We start from the raw sequence: 19,889 nt of genomic DNA, 5'->3' as shown, positions 1-19,889 counted from the left end.
TAGAATGTTCTATATTTTGGCATAAATTTGACCTAGTTTGTCCTAAAAGTAGATAAGGAGATGTTTGAGAAACTATTTTGGCATTGAGTAGCGGCACTCATAGACAGAATAGTTTCATTAACAAAAAGTAATGTAAACTTTAATGTCACCCAATACTGTGTAAAATACAGTCATGTAAAAATAATAGAACACTCTTTATATATATTAATTATAACACTTTATTATTAACATTTAGATCTATATATAATTTCGATCTTGCAAACAACATCTATAGATGAAGGGTATTTAACTATATCACATTTGGAAAAATCAAAATTTTAATGATCATTTATTTAAAATAAATTCATAAAAATGCCAATTCTTTTAGTGAGGGGAAAGTTAGAACCCCCTAATAGCTGGTATTTTGACTATTTGTTAAATATCCTCGATTAAACATTTCCTATAACCATCTAGCAGCTTCTAACATTGACTGGGAGGAAGTGTTTCCCATTCCTCCATGCAAAAATCTTTCAGCTGAGAAATCAGAAATATCAGTGAATGAATATTATGTTGCATTTATACTAGTTTAGTTTTACAGTTCTCAATCAATGCTTAATCAGCATGAGCTACATCCATGGGTGCCTCAACATTGGCTGGCTGGCTAACCAAAAGGTATTAAGATATTTGCGTTAATCAGCACCTGAAATCAGCATCTCCTGTCGGTAAGGCCACTGACCTACTCTGTTTGCGTAATCAATCACAGTGCTTCTAGATTGAGAGAAACCAATAAGGGCTGTGTGACACTGACTGAGAGTCATCTTCTTGCAAGCAGCTTAAGATTACAGCATTATGAGATTCATAAGAGCTCTGCCTGAATGACAATGCAAAAAAAGTGTGAGAGAGCCAGAGAGAGACAGAGAGAGAGAGAGAGAGAGAGAGAGGGGAGAGAGCCAGACAGAAAAAGATAAAGGAGAGAAAGAGAGAGAGCGAGAGAGGGAAAACGGTAAGAAAGAGATTATCACAAGAAGATCATACTCAGATTCATACATCAGCTCACTCTGTGGGCTTCCCATTATCATGCAACTCTATTTAATTACTTTCAGACTGACGCTTCCTTACGGCGTAATGATGCGTGCAGCCTTACTAATGTCTGAGCCGCGTGGAAATGAATAGCCGCGGCCTCCACATCCATTTCTGGTCGTGGAAAAACCTCATTAAGCAAAGGTGCTGCACTGCTGCTCAGCCTGGAAAAAAAACAAAAAAAACACAACGGGACACGAGGTGTGGCCTGGAAAAACAAATGCAGAGAAAAAGAGACGACTGACGTCTGAAAAAAAAAAAAACATGACAGAGCTCCCTCTACAGCTCTTCTGTAATCCTCGTAATTATCTCTCTGTGTGTCAGCAGTGGGGAAAGGAAAGATCGAGCTGTCGCCACTGTAGTTCACATCGAAGCCTCTTTCAACATGCCACATCCATCTCCATACCACTGCATTGAATTAACCTCAGAGGTTACGCTCATTAATAAAAATGAGATAAGAAATTATTACTTGGGCACTTTGTATGCTGTCAGACAGCTGCCCTGCAATGAAGGGGAAGACAACCAAAATCTGCAGATCTACTGGGTGCTTGAGAGAGTGAGTGAGAGAGAGAGAGATTAAAAAAACAACACCACACAGTTTAAGATACACCCTTAAAAATAAATGTGCTACAAGAGGTTCTTTGAGTTATGCCACAGAATAACCACTTTTGCTTCTATAAAGAACCATTTTTGTAAGACATCTGCATAAAGAACCTTTTAAGAAGTCACTGCAATGGATGGTTAAAGGTTCTTCAATGAAACCAAAAGAGGTTCTTCAATGGCATCGCTCAAAGAAGTCCCTGTGTCACCTTTATTTTTAAGTGTAGACAGTAGGAAAGAAGAATAAAATATGGAAGAAATAACTGGACTGGAGTAAATACAGAGCGAAATCTGGTAGGTGACAAGCTGTGGGAAACCTTTATGTGAACTGGAACCTAACCCAAGTCTGGTAGGTATTTAAGAAACGATGTCCAAACCCAGCCGAACCAGACGAGACCCAACCACTCAGACTCAGACAAATATTTCAAGTTCTATTGGAGCAGAAAGACTGACAGTTCTGCCTATGCACCCAGACACAACTCAAGCTCCTACATTTTCCTCCCCGTTCAGTCAGGAAGCAGCTGAAACAGGAACAGACACATGGTGGAGCAGGGAGATTGGGCTGCTGCATGTTCCCTCAGTCCAATTATGAGCCTCTTCGTCTTGGCCTCAATGGCCAAACAAAGCTGCTTACAGAAGAAGCTAGGCTTAATGGGTTTCTGTAGCCATTTGGAAAATCAATTCTGAGCCCCTCTTAGATCGCCACTTAGACAAGCAGGTAAAGTCAAGTCACTAACTACATAGAGCTGAAAGAGGGAGCTGTTTTAGGGTGAAGGAGTCACTGGGGAGAAAAAAACAGGATAAATAGCTTTGACGTCTTGGATGGTTCATCACCAGCAGCTACTCAATTCAAGCCCTGGGGACCACACCAGCTAAACGCTTCTGCCTTCCCTACTCTAACACACCTGATTTAACCCATCATGTAATTCTTAGGCACTTCTTCAGTTGAGACAGATGTTCTAGCGCAGTGGACCACACAATTAAATGTCTGGCAGGCTAGATAAATAATTAAATAAATAAAGAGAAAGATAAATAATTAAAAGTCTTATCTGAGCCAGCTTTTCCGTAGTTGTCCACTGCAAGTAGAAAATGTTGAAAATACATTTGCATCGATTTCAAGGGAATGAAATATATTATTTGGAAAAAAGACACCTGCCTATTCATTTGTTTCTTGCAAAATCAAGGGCAATAAAAAGAATTTATCCTGCTTTTGTTGGAGTAACTGTCTCTACTGTTCAGGGAAAGGTTTTTTATTAGATTGTGGAGCATTGCTGTGGGGATTTGATTGCATTCTACAAAAAGAGCATCAGTGATGTCAGGATGTTGGATGTTCACCACTCTCATTACCAACTCTCCAACTCCTCCTAAAAGTATTGGAGCACCATCCATCATTCCACAGAACATAGTTTCACTGTTCCACAGCTCATTGCTGGGGGACTTTATGTCTGACATTATTGTATGGTGCCAAAAGGGTTCCTGTTTGTCTGCTCCAGAGAGTCCTATTCTATTGGCAATACTTCTCTACAGGGACTGTAGGGCTGATTGGCTTCATTACAAGGGGTGTCCACAAACATTTGGACATGTGTATGTTACATTAACACAATTACTCTGTGTGAGCTTACTTACATAGAACATATTTTATTTGTATAAAACAGGTTTTCTGACTTGAGAACTTGAGATTTGATCATCACCTAAGATGATATCACCAGAACCTCATTCTTAGTGTTCAATTAGAGCTTACAGTTTCCTTTACCCTGGGAAAAGCTCTGAATTTACATTATTCACAGGTGTCAACTGGTTGCTAACAAATCAAATGTGTTATATTAACAGCATTCTTTAAAACAAGCATGTGTTTATGTAGCATATTTCAATATGTGCAAGTAATTAACACATTTAAAGTATGAGTAAGTTTAAATTTCTCCAATGAACTAATTACTTTAAATCTTTGAGGGTGTGAAAGAGTAACATGTTAGAATAGCTTTAAACATTTACCTGAAACCAGATAAGTCTTCTATTATTAAAAACACATTCAATTACATTGGATTTTAAACAATGATTACAAATTGATTGATGATTTTCATCCAAATAAAAACTAGTAAAACTAAAATACAAAAATTCTCGGTGTGTGCAAAATCAAGCATGTGGCAAGGTGCATGCTGTTCATATTATCATTACTATTAGTAAAGGTACAATACAAAAATACTGTATACCGTGCAATGCTGTGTCTGAAACTGTTTAGCACCATGCTAACTGCTGAGGAATAAGCATTCATTATTTGTTAGCAACAAAGTTAGCCTTGCAGCTCCAGAAAAGACACCAAACATGTCTTGGCTCACCTGGTTTAGGGGAAATTTCAACAAACTGTTCGGTTTCAGAGAGGCATAGTGAGTGTGTGATGTGTGAGTACAGAGATCAGAGCAGCTGGGTACAGCTATGCTGACACAAACACACGTCTCGTCTCTTTCAATGTTTCTCAGAGAACTTAATTCAATCATTGTCATATTGATCTTGGCAGCAGCCATTCTCCTGACACTGTCCAGGTGTAACAGCGCTTGTGTTTAGAAGACTAAACGTTATTGAACTTGCAATAACTCCAGCCATTACCTATATAATATCTGGCAGCCTCTAAACACAGGCCTTATTCATAATTTGAAATGCACTGAGTAAGCATGGAGGTGCACACACACACACACACACACACACACACACACACACACACACACACACACACACACACACACACATACACCTGCGCAGTGGAAGATGTTTAGTGCAAGGACTGCAGAGGCAAATTACAAGGTACATTAGCTCCCTCCTTTTTCTGCTTTGATATTTGGGAGTGAACATAATTTAGGATAAGTGGAGCCATTTCAGGGTTTTGCTGCTAGTGGCTTGAAATTGATTTATCCATTATTATAAGTGAGGAACAAGATTCATGCAGAAAACACCAATAATGAGAAATGTTTCTGAATGACATTAGGCACTACGAAACTGCCCCAACATCTAATCCTACCAGTTTTATTGTGTGTGGACCATCTGGGATCTCCACAAACGTCCTGATAGCGTATATGTATATGTTTAGTTGGTAGTCAGGGTATAATAATACTTTTTAATTTTTTTTACTTGTTGATTTTGAGTTCAAGGTTCATAATAATAAGCGGGGGGAGAATGTAGTGTAAGCAACAGTGAATAATCAACAGTTCAAGGACCTGAAGGTATGAGGGGGAAAGTAAGGGTGGAGAAGCTCTCCAAGATATGCATATGCAGGGGCCAGACAAAATCTGCTCAATATGAAAAAGCCGCTTCAGATCAAAGTACACTATACAGATAAAAATACTGGGACATCTTCTTATTTATGGTTTCTTCCAAAATCAATAAGAATTATAAATAAACCATACTTCTTCACAAATCCTGTCATTCTTACTATTATTGTAATTGGGACACCTGCTTAATCATTGTTTCTTCTGGAATCAAGGGTATTAAAAAAGAGTTTATCCTGCTTTTGTTGGAGCTGTGGGTTTATCTGGGGGATCAGCTACTTGGCAAGAACGGCTAGGCCGACCAAACCTGGAACTGCTGCGTGAGCGTGGGTCGCTGGAACGAGAGTTGTGGGTCTATCTTGGATGAGAGCGAGCGAGCCTCGCTAAGTCGAGCAGAAGCTGGCCTTAACACACCGTGAGGAGTAATGGGAACCTCTGGCGCTACCTCAAGGTTCCAAACATGCATTTCTCAGCCTCAAACTAAACGTTGAGGCTCCTTAAGTACCTTTGGACATACAGTGCTTTGTCTGTATGACAAATCATAACCATGTACACTTCCATAAACATTCAATTTATTTGTTCATTGAATGTGTATTTCGAAGATACGAGTGTGTAAATTTTTTTAATCAAACCACTTTGCTTAGGTCTGCTGTGATAGGCTGCATCCCCTGTCAGACTTCAAGCTATTATATGGTTTCGAGCCAAATGCAAAAAACTATTAGACATGAGCTGCTAAGTACTGCTACCACTATATGAAATGGTACCACTATACTTTGGTGGTACCTCTGGGATTAGTCTTTTCAATTAGCATTTTATCCTACCATATTATCAAATCACCAAACACAACACTAACAATATCAGGAATTATGTTCACACTTGTCACCATAGCCTTGACAGCCCTGTTCAGTTTTATCAACTTCAAGCATATTTATTTATATAAATATATTTATTCAAATATATTTATTATATTTTTGCACCTGTAGGTCTTGTTAACTTGCCTAAGGCAGGCGGCTGTTACCAGGTGCAGCAAAAATATCTACTCCAAGCACCCTAAAACTTGAACCTTTACAACTTTCTCCTACAAGCGCAATTTCAAACTTGCCCCAATTAGCGGGAAGATACAAACCTGGCAACCCAGGTATAAATCTTACACATGGATGCAATGAAAATATAACTGATAGTGATCTTGAAGGGTTTCACATGAACTAGAGCGTATGGACAGAAGATGGAGGGGTGATTTTACAATGAGGATGCTTTGTTCCCATTTCTCTTGACTAAGGGATGGACAGCCCTTCACACTCCTCCTCAAATCAAGCCCTGAGAGGTTCCTTATAGTTTGCCAATGCTGCAATGATACCCTCGAACAAAACACCTCTACCCTCTAATAAATCCTAAAAGTCCCAGTCTGTAGACTTTACAACTGACCAGTCCAATCATTTTAGTGTTGATATGTCCATAGCATAAGCCCTGTGCCAAGTTTGAATAATTGGCAATGTTTTCAATGTAGGAGAGACCCTATGAAGCGGCCAAGCAGCACACTGACAATATAGATTCCAATTTTGATAAAAATGTTCATAATTTTGACACATTAAATATTTTAAGTGTTTTCAACATTTATTCATGTGACAGATTGAACTGAGACAATTGGGGAAAAAATGGGAGGAGATAACCAAACGTAGGCGGTAAGCAGACATCTATGAGGACACAGGGAGATGTAAAATGGCTGAAGGGTCGTCCAACGTCTGGCACTGTAGCGCAGCAAATGGTTACTGTGGTGCCGGCAGTGTGGTGTCTCACATTCAGCAAGGGAGGATCAAACGTCCCCGGGGGGAAAGTGTTAGCTTCAACATTATCATTTACACAGCACAACACACAGATCTGTTTCATAAACACATTCCCCTAATTACATGGCATACATTAAGGCATGCTGAAAGATCCCGGCGCTCCGTGGGCTCTCCCACACTCATGCTGGCTGGGAGCCCCCGGTCTGTAATTAGGAGGAAACAGCTTGGAGTGAAAGATACGGCACATGGAATACAGCATCTTCTACCTGAGACTGGAGGTGTCAGAGTAGAGATGCACAGTATATTGTTTGTTAATATCAATACTGACCTTTGAAACATTGAAACAGCAGAAGGCTCCAATATGCTAATAGGACCTTTAACAAGTTACAAAAAAGTTTTTTACTGTGTTCTAGAAGCATCCTGACCAACCTTGGACTCTCTGGATGACTTTCTGTGGGAGTTTCAATTGGGAGTTAAGGATGGGGTGGGTATATCATGGATATGGTCTTTTAGAACACTACATATACCATTAAAAAGACCAATTAAAGATAGAGAGGCCAAAATGGAAATAATTCTGACTGGGGTAACTCCGGCCCCCAGTGCTACAGTATTTCTATTATTTAAGAGTGTGAGATCCTGCTGTTTGAGCTTAAGAAGACAGTTAAAGCTATTAATAACTTTACTCAACAAACAAATATTTCAATATCATAATGTTCATTTGAGGGATCCATGAATCGCATTAATGATCCGGTTCACAGGTTGTTCTTTCTTAGACCGCTGCATACCAAAAAGCCTGCATTGGAGATCTTCTGACCCAGTTGTCTAGCCTTCAGAATTAGGCCCTTGTCAAAATGGCTGAGATTTTTATGCGTGTCCGTTTGTCCTGCTTTTTTGTCCGGCATCATTATCTTGCTGCTTAATATATTCACCCCTTGACACATGCCACTGTAGGTGAAGATGTTGAAGGTGAAGGTGTTTTTCACTTCATCTGTCAGTGGTACTAATGTTATGGCTGATCAGTGTAAAAAGAATAAGACACACAAAGCATATATAATGCCCTGTTTGGAGGTCAGCTGCTTAAACAAGAACTTCTATTATTATTTAAATAATTTCTCTTGTAATGATAAATGAAAGAGCTCCTGTGTTTTGTAACATTGTGTAATTAAGTCTGATATTACAGACTAACACTCAAACACTGGATCATCAGCCAGATATTACAGGAAGAGAGCTGGTCATTATTTGTGTAAAAACAGTCATGTGAATGTCAGGGTTCTCAGTGTGTTTTGAAGATCTCCAATGTCAAGAGCATTTCCCAAGTGAGCAAAAAGTGAGGAAAAAAGTGTTGCTTAATGTAGACAGGAGATGGACATGCAGAGGAGAAAAATGCTATACTAAGTGTATCATTTTTTTAACCACAGCTTCTGCCATGAATGCAGTGTATTTTCTCTTATACCTCTCTCACGGTCTTCCGTCCATGTGAAGCTAACTATAAAATGAATTGGACATTTTTATATCAGTCAGGCCTTAACTCCTTAACACTCCCAGGCTTATTACACAAAAAGATGTATTACTTAGTAACTGCAGGGACTTCTGTACAAAGTGGTGGGGCTATTCTTTGGTAATAGAATTTGTAATAACACTTTTGGCCCACTGGCGAGCCATAGGCTTTTTAAAAGGTATTTGTATCTGTCTGTCTTTACCGTATTGTTCAACCCTCAAGACAGTTATGTGGATTATCTTGATCAATATTATGTAAATAGCATCACAATAAGGGTCTACCAAATGTAACCTCTTAACCTCTATAGAACCGCCTGAGAATCCAGAACAATAATGCCTAGGGTGTAACAAAAAGTCAGAGTTTACAAGGCTGCAACACTGCAAGGCACAGCAGTAATATAATCGCAACATGGTATTTTTGTATACAGACACACACATACACATGCATACACCTCTCGCCCTCTCTCTCTCACACACACACACACACACACACACACACATACTGCTGCGGTAGAACAGAGGCCGTGTGGATCATCATGGGAACACCAGCGCTCCCTGCAGTCTCAGGGGACAGGCACCGCAAAACCACTAAAAGCTCCCAACAGACTCTCCGCCAGAGCGCTAACGCAGACGAGAAGCTGTTTTGCTCTTCCACTGTTTTCTGATATAAGATCTCTGCAGGGCCATTAGCTGTCAGAGTGGCGCTCTGGCTAAAAATACCAGCTGAAAACAACCTCAGCCTGGCTGCGTACAGGTACGGATATTTACAGCACGTCTCTGTGCTCTATTAAAATTACTCCGTATTGACGTTGCAGCAGACATGGTTAAAACCAGCATCTTAAAGCGAGCGACAAAATACTGGAGCTGTGACTTGTCACACGTTTAGCATTTTAGCATGTTTTAGCTGTGACTATACACATACAGAATATCATACTTGCATTTACTTGTATGTTATCTGATGAGCTTAGTCATGCTTTTGCATTGTGTGCATGTGTATAACATATACACGTGTCTATCTATTATGTGTACATATTGGCCAATGTTTTCTTACTACTGTAGCACCTATCAATCTCCTCACAGATCAATATATGTCCCAAACTGTCCAGACACCCTTTAGAATGAGTCAATTCAGCTACTTTTAAAGTGCTACCGTTCCTGATAAATGTCTTCAACTGTGCACACACAGCATATATGGACAGGATGCTCTGGTCACAACTCTCAATGCCAGTCTTCCTCGGGAGGGGTATAAGGCCCTCAGCATTGGCCTGTGGAGCAGTGGATTCTTTGGATCAATGAGGCTCCATCCAATGGCTATGGGATGAGTTGAAGCGCCCATTGGTTCCTGACCTCAGTAATGTTCCACCATCTAGTGTAAAGTCTTCCCAGGACAGTAAATGTAGTTACTGCAGCAAAGAGAGAACTCCCAATTAATACTCTCGATTTCAGAAGAATGAATGTTGGATGGGCAGGTGTCTACAAATGTAACTACTGTATCTATTTAAGCTGACCTGAACTGAGCTACGCATTCATGTTATTAGATTAAAATACACCTGTCCGACCTGGTGCAGGCTACTAAAGAGAAAATAACCATCAGTCATCGGTCATTGCATGTTTCCAGGATAGTAGGGTTTACAATTGAACAAGGTTGCTGATGAAGAAGCATTAACAGCAAGTATATTGAAAGCAATCATAAACTCAAAGGTAAGGAACGCACTGAACTACTAATAATACATGTAGTTCAAGATATCTCAGTTGTAGAACATCAGCTCATTCCTTTGTAACTGGTAGTATTTTGACGTATTTTAGCCACATTGTTTTGCTTTAATTCTTTATGCCATGTCTTTTAAATAGTGGTAAGGAAGTTTCCACACGTCTCCAGAACAAATCAGATACTTAAAGATGTATACAAAGTTATTCAGAGTGGTTTGGATTGAATCTTTTCTATAGAAAATTAACAGGTCTGAATTGTTCACAGTGCTGGTAAATGGAACCAAATGACAACGATCAGAAACAACATCAGCACCACCTGTCTAACACTCAGTAGGTCCTGCTTTTAACGTATCACTTTCAAAAATGAACTGTTCATTAACCGCCTAATATATCCACCCCTTCACATATGCCACTGTACCTGAATCTAAACTATAGATGAATCTAAATCTCCTGTTAATGGTTCATAATAAAGTGACCCACAGATATACACTCCCAAAAATACTGATGCTCCAAGAGGTTATCTAAGCGATGCGAAAGAATAACCATTTCTGTAAAATAGACATGAGTGTGAAGAATCTTTAAACTGGTAAAGAATCTTTACATCAATTTCATTAAACCTTCTAAAGGTTATTCACACACACATCCCTTTTCCAGAAATGGTTCTTTATGAAACCAAAAGTGAGTCGTCTATGGTATCACTCAAAATACCCATTTTGTAGCACCTTTATTTTTAAGAGTGTAGTCTAAAGAGTCTCTGAAGAGATCTTTGGCTTGTTCTCTGGATTTGACTAATTTGATTTTGCCTGATTTGACTGCCATAGACTTATAAAATTCAATGCCTCCTCGAGTGCCTCCATTCTAAACGCGTAAAGATCCTTTCCCCAGGATAAGACGGAATATTTACCCACATGTCGATTGGCGTGGGATTAATATAAGATGAGGTTATTTTTAAAGCTTGTTTATAGAAGATAAAAGGCGCTGGAATCTATAGAGCATTCATAGAGTGTTCAGATCGGGTCAAAATCAGAGAAACTCTGGTAATAATCACATTACTGATGCTTTTCCTTCTACAATAAAGCTACTAGCTATGCATTTATCTCTTTATGGGTTGGGCAATATTCCAAAGATAAAACGGGTCGGTTTCCTAGACAAGAATTAAGCCTAGTCATGTACACTGAAAAATCTCCTTTCAGAATGTGTGGTAGTCCAGTTCTAGGCTTAATCCATGTCCAGAAAACTGGCCTTACGGTACACATTTAACATTAACTAGCTCAGGTGTATATGTCTTCTGTTTAAGCTGAAACAGATGCAAGCTTCAATAGCAAACTATTTTTATGCAACCACTTGTCAAAACAAAGCCAAATACGTGCTTCAGTGAGGCACCACCCCAAATGCACGCCCGATATCAAAAGCCATTTAACACCTGGGTATTGAGAAAGAGTAGAGGCAGTAGGTGGATGAGGATCACTCACAGCCAGGATGATTTGCAGGGAGCTGTGGGCCACCTCCACATACTGGTACTCCAGCACGCAGCCCGCAATGCTGATGTAGCGGTGGTCCTCAGGGGCCCAGGATGGAGGAGGGGTCACGGGGGTCACCCTGCAGCCCGGGCCATTCTCCATCCACCAGGAGCGATGCATGGAGATGTTAAAGGTCATGATCAGATCCGTGTCCTGCAAGTTAGAGAAGAGGTTATGAGAAACGCCTCTCTACACAGTACACCACAGTTAAGAGGAGCACTAAGAACACACTCAACACCACCACTACGCAGGAACAGCTTCCTAAACATAAACTATTATGCTTAGCCTTTTCAATTTTTGAATTGATGTATATATGCATGTATATCTGTCATTTTCCAGTCATTTCAATCAGGAGTTCCAGCTCCTGTGGTATCCGCAGTGTGATACCACTAACTGTGACAGATTTAACAATGTAGTTCTTTAAACTAATCCGAAGGGTAATTTAAGATATTAAGGTGTTCAAAATCATTTCTATTTATGATATGATCTTTAGAATTCTGACAAGTATATTTTCACATTTCATTTGAGAAAGAGGGAATGCAGTATTTGCAGAGCTTTTGTAGTATATGATCATTAATCAATTTAAAAGCTTTGCTTAACATTCTGCAACCAAATTACCCACGCTGTTTCACTGGGGTGTCTCAGAAGACTATTCATTTTAAGCAGTACAAGGGATTCACAAAGAGCAACAGTGAGCCAACTCATATTTAGTTTTCACATGGCATTCATTTAACAAACAAGCAGGAGAATTCCCATTTCACTGGTCTCAATATTATGCTTTTGTGTGCCAGTCTCATCTTTAATGATCCAAAGAGCTGGCTTCTGGAAGTGATCGTGATACCCCAGTTCTGTAAACTGAAGCTTATTCACCAAGGCTGTGAGAGCAGCTTTGGTGCACATGAGAGTCCTTACGTAGCAGTATAGGAGAAATGAGTGGGTGGGGTCACTCTAATTTCAACCGACCACCCACTAATACAACTTATACAACTGCAACAGCAAGATGCTGCTTGTTGTTTGTGATGTCTCCTGTTCTTATTCTGAAGCTCATTTTTAGCACAATTTTACTTTCTTCCACATGCTAGTGGTTTCTAGCTACAAGCACTAAAATACAATTGTGAACTCTAGGCCCAAATGCAACACAGCACATGGTGGTCAGTAGTGGTGGAATAGGTCACAAAACTCACGCTTTGGATTGGATCATGATTTTTTTCAGATCACTTTACGAGAAAAATTAAGAAGGCATTTGTATTACTGCTCCATTTGTATTAGTGACTTTTATTTTGACAGGGTCTGTTTATTCATTGTATTACTGACTTTTGACAGGGTCTGCTTGTTTGTTTTTATTAGTGACTTTTATTTTGACGGGGTCTGTCAAAATCTGTTAAAGCACTAGTGGTAAGGAACAACCCAAGTACAATGAAGGAACCAATGAATTAGAAGCTACTGGAGGTCCAGTGTCACAGTCGACAGGGAAGTTTTATACTACCATGGATTGTGAGACTACCACTTAAGGAAAAAGCCCCTGGTCCAATTTCAACACCTTTTCAGTCAACTGTCATGGCGGACCAGTCTGATGCCCACAATGTCGATAACTATGTTCCCAGTCTTGACAATGTTCTTGGGAAAACACTTAAAAGTAAATGAGTAAAAGTGCTGGCACCAAAAGACAAGGTATACAACAATTCACAAACCCATCAGTGCCGTAAAAAATAATGAATAACCAAAAAGAAAAAGAGAAAGAAAGAGAAACCAAAGCTTCCGTCTGGCCCTCAGTGCTACACATGCATAGCTGAATAAATCTGATGCTGGTACAAAGGAACGTAGCTCGATAAACTTCCTCTGAAGAGCAGTGGGCTGACATTTCAACTTGCAAGACCCATTTCAACTGTATGCCTTTTTCATGCTGCAAGCTGTGCACTCCTTTGGGCATTTTTTGGTTGTATGAAAAAGCCTGAAAATTTGCTGTGGAAACACTAGCAAGCAATCACGAAGAAATGCAACGTCACCCAATTTCCATGAAAACAAAAGCTGCTCTTTACCGCTTGTCAGATGTTTTCCAGCACCGTCTTTAAAGAAAAAGTGAGTCATCTGAAGGGGCCGTGTCAGTACCATTATTGTGTCTTGCTTAAAGTCCACACGGAGATCAATCACCCGTCCGCCTCTGGAAAGCATGCCACTGTTTGCCCGGCGAGTGTGGGTGTCTAGATAAAGTGCTTTTAATTTATGCTTAAAACACATATCAATGGCAGACGGTTTGTTGAAGGCTTGCCCAAGCCAGGCCTGCGGCGCTAATCTTAACACGGCAGTGACATCGGTGCTTTATTGCCACCGAGACGCTCTCTCTGAGCTTTACTGAGCACTTCAGGCTAACTGACATATGCCTGACATGGCATTTAGTCGTTTGGTATGGGGATTTTATAGAATTTAAACCTGTAACATCAATGCAGAAATTTTACGCCACCTGTTACTGGGCTTAATCTGCTCCTTTATGTTCGAGGAATTATTTGTCACTGCAGTTGGATTTGTTAGACATGTACAGATATGTACGAAACTCTCTTGCAAAGCCAGAAATTCATTGTGGTTTCATTATTTTATAATTCTTATGAAGTCGATCAATGAACTTGCATGCTGCTTGGAAACTATCACAGTGCATACAACAATAAGGGATGTATCATACATTTTTTCTACACAGAAATTTAATCCACATGCTGACCCATTTAACCTGATTTGAGTGGGGATGCAAGCTGGTTTCCTCCTGGACAATAAAAAGATCACCCTGCTCTCCTCCATCCCCATTGGATTAATGCGCTATACCCTGATAATTACTGATAACTTTTTTACATCCATTTTTCAGATCACCCAGAAATGCTCAAATGCTCCAAATCTAGAAGAAATGCTCAGACATTCACATGGTTTTTCTTACACATGTACTGTTTGTTTCTTAATGCAATTTTATGATAATATGTGAAAGTAGGTTAGATAATTACCCTGATATTACCTAGTGATTGATCGTAAAGTTCCATACAAAGAGTTTATACAAAAAACGAATGTAGTCCATAACCGATTGCCCTACCAACCTATCAGTGCTTTGCCTGCCAAATATTATTGCTTGAACCCACTACCCCCTTGAAAAGTTTGTATAATTCGACACTTGATTTCACTGCAACCATTATGGCCATGCACACATGTCAGGATATTGCTGAAATTCTTGAGAGGGTTAACCCACCCTAATAATTCGCTTTTAAAGTCATGACAACAAAAGCATCTTATGGCATCTTAAAGCAAAAATGTTCCTAAAATTGAATGGAAGTCAAGGTAAAAGAAGAATTTATTCCAATTAGTTTAGACAATTTCTATTGCTTCATTCCTCCAGAATTATTTACACAGTGTACAGAGCATCTACAGGCTTCCAACCCAGGAGAAAGGAATGTAAATTGGACAGAAGTGATAAGAGTGAGATGAGTCTTGTTCTAAAAACAGTCTCAATTATCTATCTATCTATATATATATATATATATATATATATATATATATATATATATATTTTTTTTTTTTTTTTTTTTTTTTTCTTTTTACATGGACTTCCATTGAAATTTAAGAATGTTTTTTACCTCTCTTGTAAAGAAGATTTTTATGTGAATAATGTGATAAAGCACATACAAACCTGCAACCAAAAGTATAATGTTGTTTAGATTAATAGCAAATATTTAAAATAGGATATAATTATACATTAAAACATTAAGGGGGATTTACAGACTCTTTGCCCACTTTTGTATGCCCAACAAGTGGAAAGCAGAAACAGAGCTTAAGAAGTGTATGGCAGCGTCTTCTCATTTATGCCCAGATAGAGACAGACAAGAGCTAAATAAAGAGACCATTCTGCATCGGTCTTCTGCACTAGTGCCCACTGTCTTTTCTAGCAGGTAGAATGAATGTCAGCTGAGTGGATAAACGCAATCCATCAGCAGTCAAATAGCAGCGGGCTGCTCCACATAGCACTGTTTCTGTGTGAATCGCAGCAGGGTGCTCCTGCTGTATAGGCTGGCAGGCTGTAGCCAGTGTGAGGGGGGCGCAGGATGGGGTGGTCCGACAGTGGCTGGTGATTTGTTGTGGTTCATTCCCTGACACGGAGAGATGGATGAGACCACATTCCTGCAAAAAGTCTGTCTGACAGCAACAATCATGCTCCTGACTAATGAGGGCGCTGAGGGTGGTGGCACATATACGTAGGGCAGCTCTAGATTCACAAGTTCCCACTAGGCTGTCTCACTGTGATGCCGTGCTTTATTTGATGTTTGTATTGCTTTTGTAGTGTTTCCTGTGCGTGCACCCTCACAGCTTACAGTAAGCTGAGCAGTGCCGACCGTTTACACTCAATGTGCTGTCCAAAATACCAAGGGGTACACCACCTGTACACCAACCACCAGCCAAATGCATTATACTCATTAAACGGGACGCCAGAAATATGAAGAACTTCGAAAAAGATATATCTCATCTAAATTTGCATGAAAAATGTCTTGTGATCTGGCTTCTAACTAAGTGACTAAGTAAATAACTAAAAAGACTGTCCTCAAGAGTGTGCGGTGTTTCGCATTAATGATACTGTGTAGAAGTCACAATTATTATTAATATTATTTTTTAACTTAATGCACATTAAAACCTAGAATTCTGTGGAAAGTGCTGACCTATAAATTAAATACAAACTATATCTGTGTTAGTAAATAATTATATAATATTTATTTAACAGAACAATTAGCATGTGTTCCTGTTCCTGTCCTGTTCGTTTATTATTTAAATTTGAACAAAATGAAAAATTTAAGGCTGCCAAATGACCTATTTAGGTAAAATAGTTTTACAAAAACAACAAAAAGCCTTAATTTGAAAGTTGTTTATACTCTTGCACTGAAGGAATGCATGTTCAAATGAAAAACAACCTTCTCCTCAAACTCAGAGCAACCTCTAGAAGGGGAGTTGAGCCATGTGGGTTTGCTTACACATGCAGTTTGTTCGTGCTTACAAAGTCCGCTGGTGATGTCGGGTTAATTCCCCATCATCTGGAACAGGGGAGGTTTTCTCCAAAAGCAATCGGAGGGCATTTGAAGAGGATCAAGATGGAGAGAACGAAGCCCTGGGATGGTTGTCAATCATCTATATCCATCAGTAAATGAGTTTCTGCAGACGAGCCACTGCTGCATTTCCCTTAGGCCAGCACTTTGAAATCTGGCCTGAGCACAACCAAGTGAAATGAAAGATGAAGATGACTAAGAGGAAGGCTATTTTTTTTATAGAAAAAGAAAAATAGTAGATAGTAAACTCAGGCTTCCTGCAGTTAAACTTTGTAAAATGGCAAATACAGAAATAAATAACAATTTAAACACAAAACTAACCTGCATATCAGGGTTCATCATTCAAAACAGCAGTGGTGACAGCATCAGTGGAGAGAGCAGAGGTGAAAATGATTTTCTAGGTCGGGTCAGCTGACTTTCAATAATAAGATATCAGAGATGTTTCAGGTAAAATCTATCCAGTAAGTAAAATACTCGGTGTTGTGCTCATTTGCTGTTGTATGCAGGAAAATGGTGTAATCTAGTTGTGCTTCTAGATGTGTTTTTTTTGACCCTGCAGGGTTCACTGGGCTCTGGTCATCCTAGTGTAGGTAGCAGTAAAAATACTGCACCTGCAATTTAATAAACGTCACACCTCGTGCCAACATAAACCACCATGTCCATAATTGTTGGTGTGTGCACTGCAGTTGCCCTCTTTACCCCTTGAACCCTATGTTATATGTAATATTTACCGCATATCGCATATATTAAGTACATTTTGTGGATTCTTCTGAGTTCTATTAAACAGGGTCTATGAAACTGATATTACTATGGCGGTAATGTAGTTTTTAGAATACCTGATGTGTATGCCCAAGCACAGGCTGTGTCAGGTTTTGATTGGTTCTGCACCTACGTTCAACTGTCTGTCTGTTTGTGCACATACACTATATTGACAAAAGTATTGGGACATTTGCTTATTCACCGTTTCTTCTGAAATCACGGGTATTAAGAAGAGTTTATCCTGCTTTTGTTGGAGTAACTGCCTTTACTATCCAAAGAAGGCTTTCTTCAAGATTTTGGAGCTTCACTGCTGTGAGGATTTGATTGCATTCTGCGACAAGAGCATTAGTGGGGTCAGGATGTTGGCTGATCACCACCTCATCTTATCCTCAGCTGCCCAAATCCTGCCTGGCATTAGGCATGGTGCCAATAGGTTGATGCTTATCTGCGCCAGAGAGTCCTAAACTATTGGCAGTGCTTTTCTGTAGGAATTTGACAAGCTGTGTGTGTGCATTTGCACATCTGTCTCAGCAATAGGTGAATGCATCTGTTAGAAGGGGGTGTCCACAAACATTTGGACATATAGTGTAGGTCTGTAAGGTTACAGACAGGGTAGAGTGTTTTCTTTTAATCGTAAGTGGCCTCATTTAAAAAGTTTTGGAACTTGTCCCTGTGCATATAACAAAATATGGCACAACAGCTACAAAACACACCTATGCCATCCCATACATCCCATACATACCATATGTAAAAATGTACAAGATAATTAGTGTTATGTCATATGACATGACTGTTGCTTCACAGTATGGTGGTAGTGGTGGCTCAGTGGGTACTGGTAATACCCAGGCTCGGCAAGCTGCCACTGTTGGGCCCTTTACCCTCTCTGCTCCCCGGGTGCTGGAGTTGACTGCCTACCGTTCCAGGTGTATGTGTTCACAACCATGGATGGGTTCAGTGCAGAGGATACATTTCACTGTACATTGTACAGCGACAAATACTTGCACTTTTTACCCTTTTTTATATGAAAACATTATAGAATAGATTAATTGCCCATCCGAAAACCACGTATGTTTAAATACACACATTTGTTGGGATCTTTGTTTTGGTGTGTTTGGTAAAAAGTAAATACAGCACTCTGCATATAATTAGCTTTTAATAATTATATATTTCGTTTCGTTTTTCACTTGGGGTCTAAAGTACCTATTATTCATTGGAGGCTCCTATACGTTTATACACACAGTTAGCATTGCTATGACAATTGCATGCCTAAATCATGATATACTCATCTCAAACCATTTGGAGCTGTTCAGTAACCTGTAGTAGACTTGCTTACATGGTCTGTGACATTGTATGGCACTATTATCTATAACCATGGACTAAAATACATTGCATAGCAATTATGTCAAAACCAGTCTTTAGACTTGAGTAAAAACTGCATCTCCAGGCTGAGATACATAAATATCAGGGACTGATACTGTCACTAAAGGCCTGTATAAAAACATCTTTCAGACTGAATGTTGCATGGATGAGTGTCAAGTCTGTAGAGATGTATCTAGGCCTCTGTATTATGCTAGCTATAGCTCGTTTAGGGAAGCTTACCAAACTCTGCAGACCCATGAAGCCATCTCCACTCACCCACAGGTAATGAGCTGGCATGCCTGTCAGCTACAGGTTTTTCCTGCAGTTAAACATACTCAGTGGACCTGTCTCTGGAAAAAAAAAATGCTTTAAACGATATTACAGAATGCACCACATGACAGCAAAGATACTAAAAACAAGACAACATTTCCCTGAGGCTCTGTCTAAAGTCAGAGCCCAGGCCTAGGCTGCCAGTCATGCACAAATTCATGATATGTCTGTCTGCAAAGTCTTTACTGAGTCCTTAGTTAATGCCGTTAGGGCTGAGTGTTAAAATATAGTGCATGGGTGTAATTACCTAGACATAAAATTGTATGGTAGCAGTTATCAACTTTACCAAATTTGTTATGTTTTAGTCATGTTTGTGCTGTTTACATGGTGGTGCAAAAGGCCCCCAGAACTATAGTCATACTTATCTGTCTCTATGCTGGTAGTAGTTCGACCTATGTTAGCATAACTCTAGTCTCACCTACACTAGAACAATGCTTGTCTCAATACTAGCACAACGCTTATCTCTCCTATACTAGAAAACCTCTAGTCTCTCTTACACTAGTATAATACTAATCTATCCTATACTAGAACACCTCTAGTCTCTCTTACACTAGTACAATACTTATCTCTCCTATACTAGAAAACCTCTAGTCTCTCTTACACTAGTACAATACTAATCTCTCCTATACTAGAAAACCTCTAGTCTCTCTTACAATAGTACAATAATAATCTCTCATATACTAGAACACCTCTAGTCTCTCTTACACTAGTATAATACTAATCTCTCCTATACTAGAACACCTCTAGTCTCTCTTACACTAGTACAATACTTATCTCTCCTATACTAGAACACCTCTAGTCTCTCTTACACTAGTACAATACTTATCTCTCCTATACTAGAACACCTCTAGTCTCTCTTACACTAGTACAACGCTTATCTCTCCTATACTAGAACACCTCTAGTCTCTCTTACAATAGTACAATACTAATCTCTCCTATACTAGA

General features: G+C 39.5%; 1 protein-coding gene across 1 annotated transcript in view; it reads right to left on the bottom strand.

Moving 5' to 3' along the window:
- nkain2 (sodium/potassium transporting ATPase interacting 2) overlaps positions 1 to 19,889 on the bottom strand; it is a 188,305-nt gene that overhangs the window by 45,572 nt on the left and 122,844 nt on the right. The window contains exon 4 of the mRNA XM_072686478.1: positions 11,383 to 11,583. Within this exon, the coding sequence (XP_072542579.1) occupies positions 11,383 to 11,583 (201 nt within the window). The remainder of the gene's footprint in view (positions 1 to 11,382; positions 11,584 to 19,889) is intronic.

Source organism: Salminus brasiliensis, chromosome 1 (genome assembly GCF_030463535.1).
Source record: "Salminus brasiliensis chromosome 1, fSalBra1.hap2, whole genome shotgun sequence".
Lineage (NCBI taxonomy): Eukaryota > Metazoa > Chordata > Actinopteri > Characiformes > Bryconidae > Salminus > Salminus brasiliensis.
This window is presented reverse-complemented; position numbering and strand designations above follow the sequence as displayed.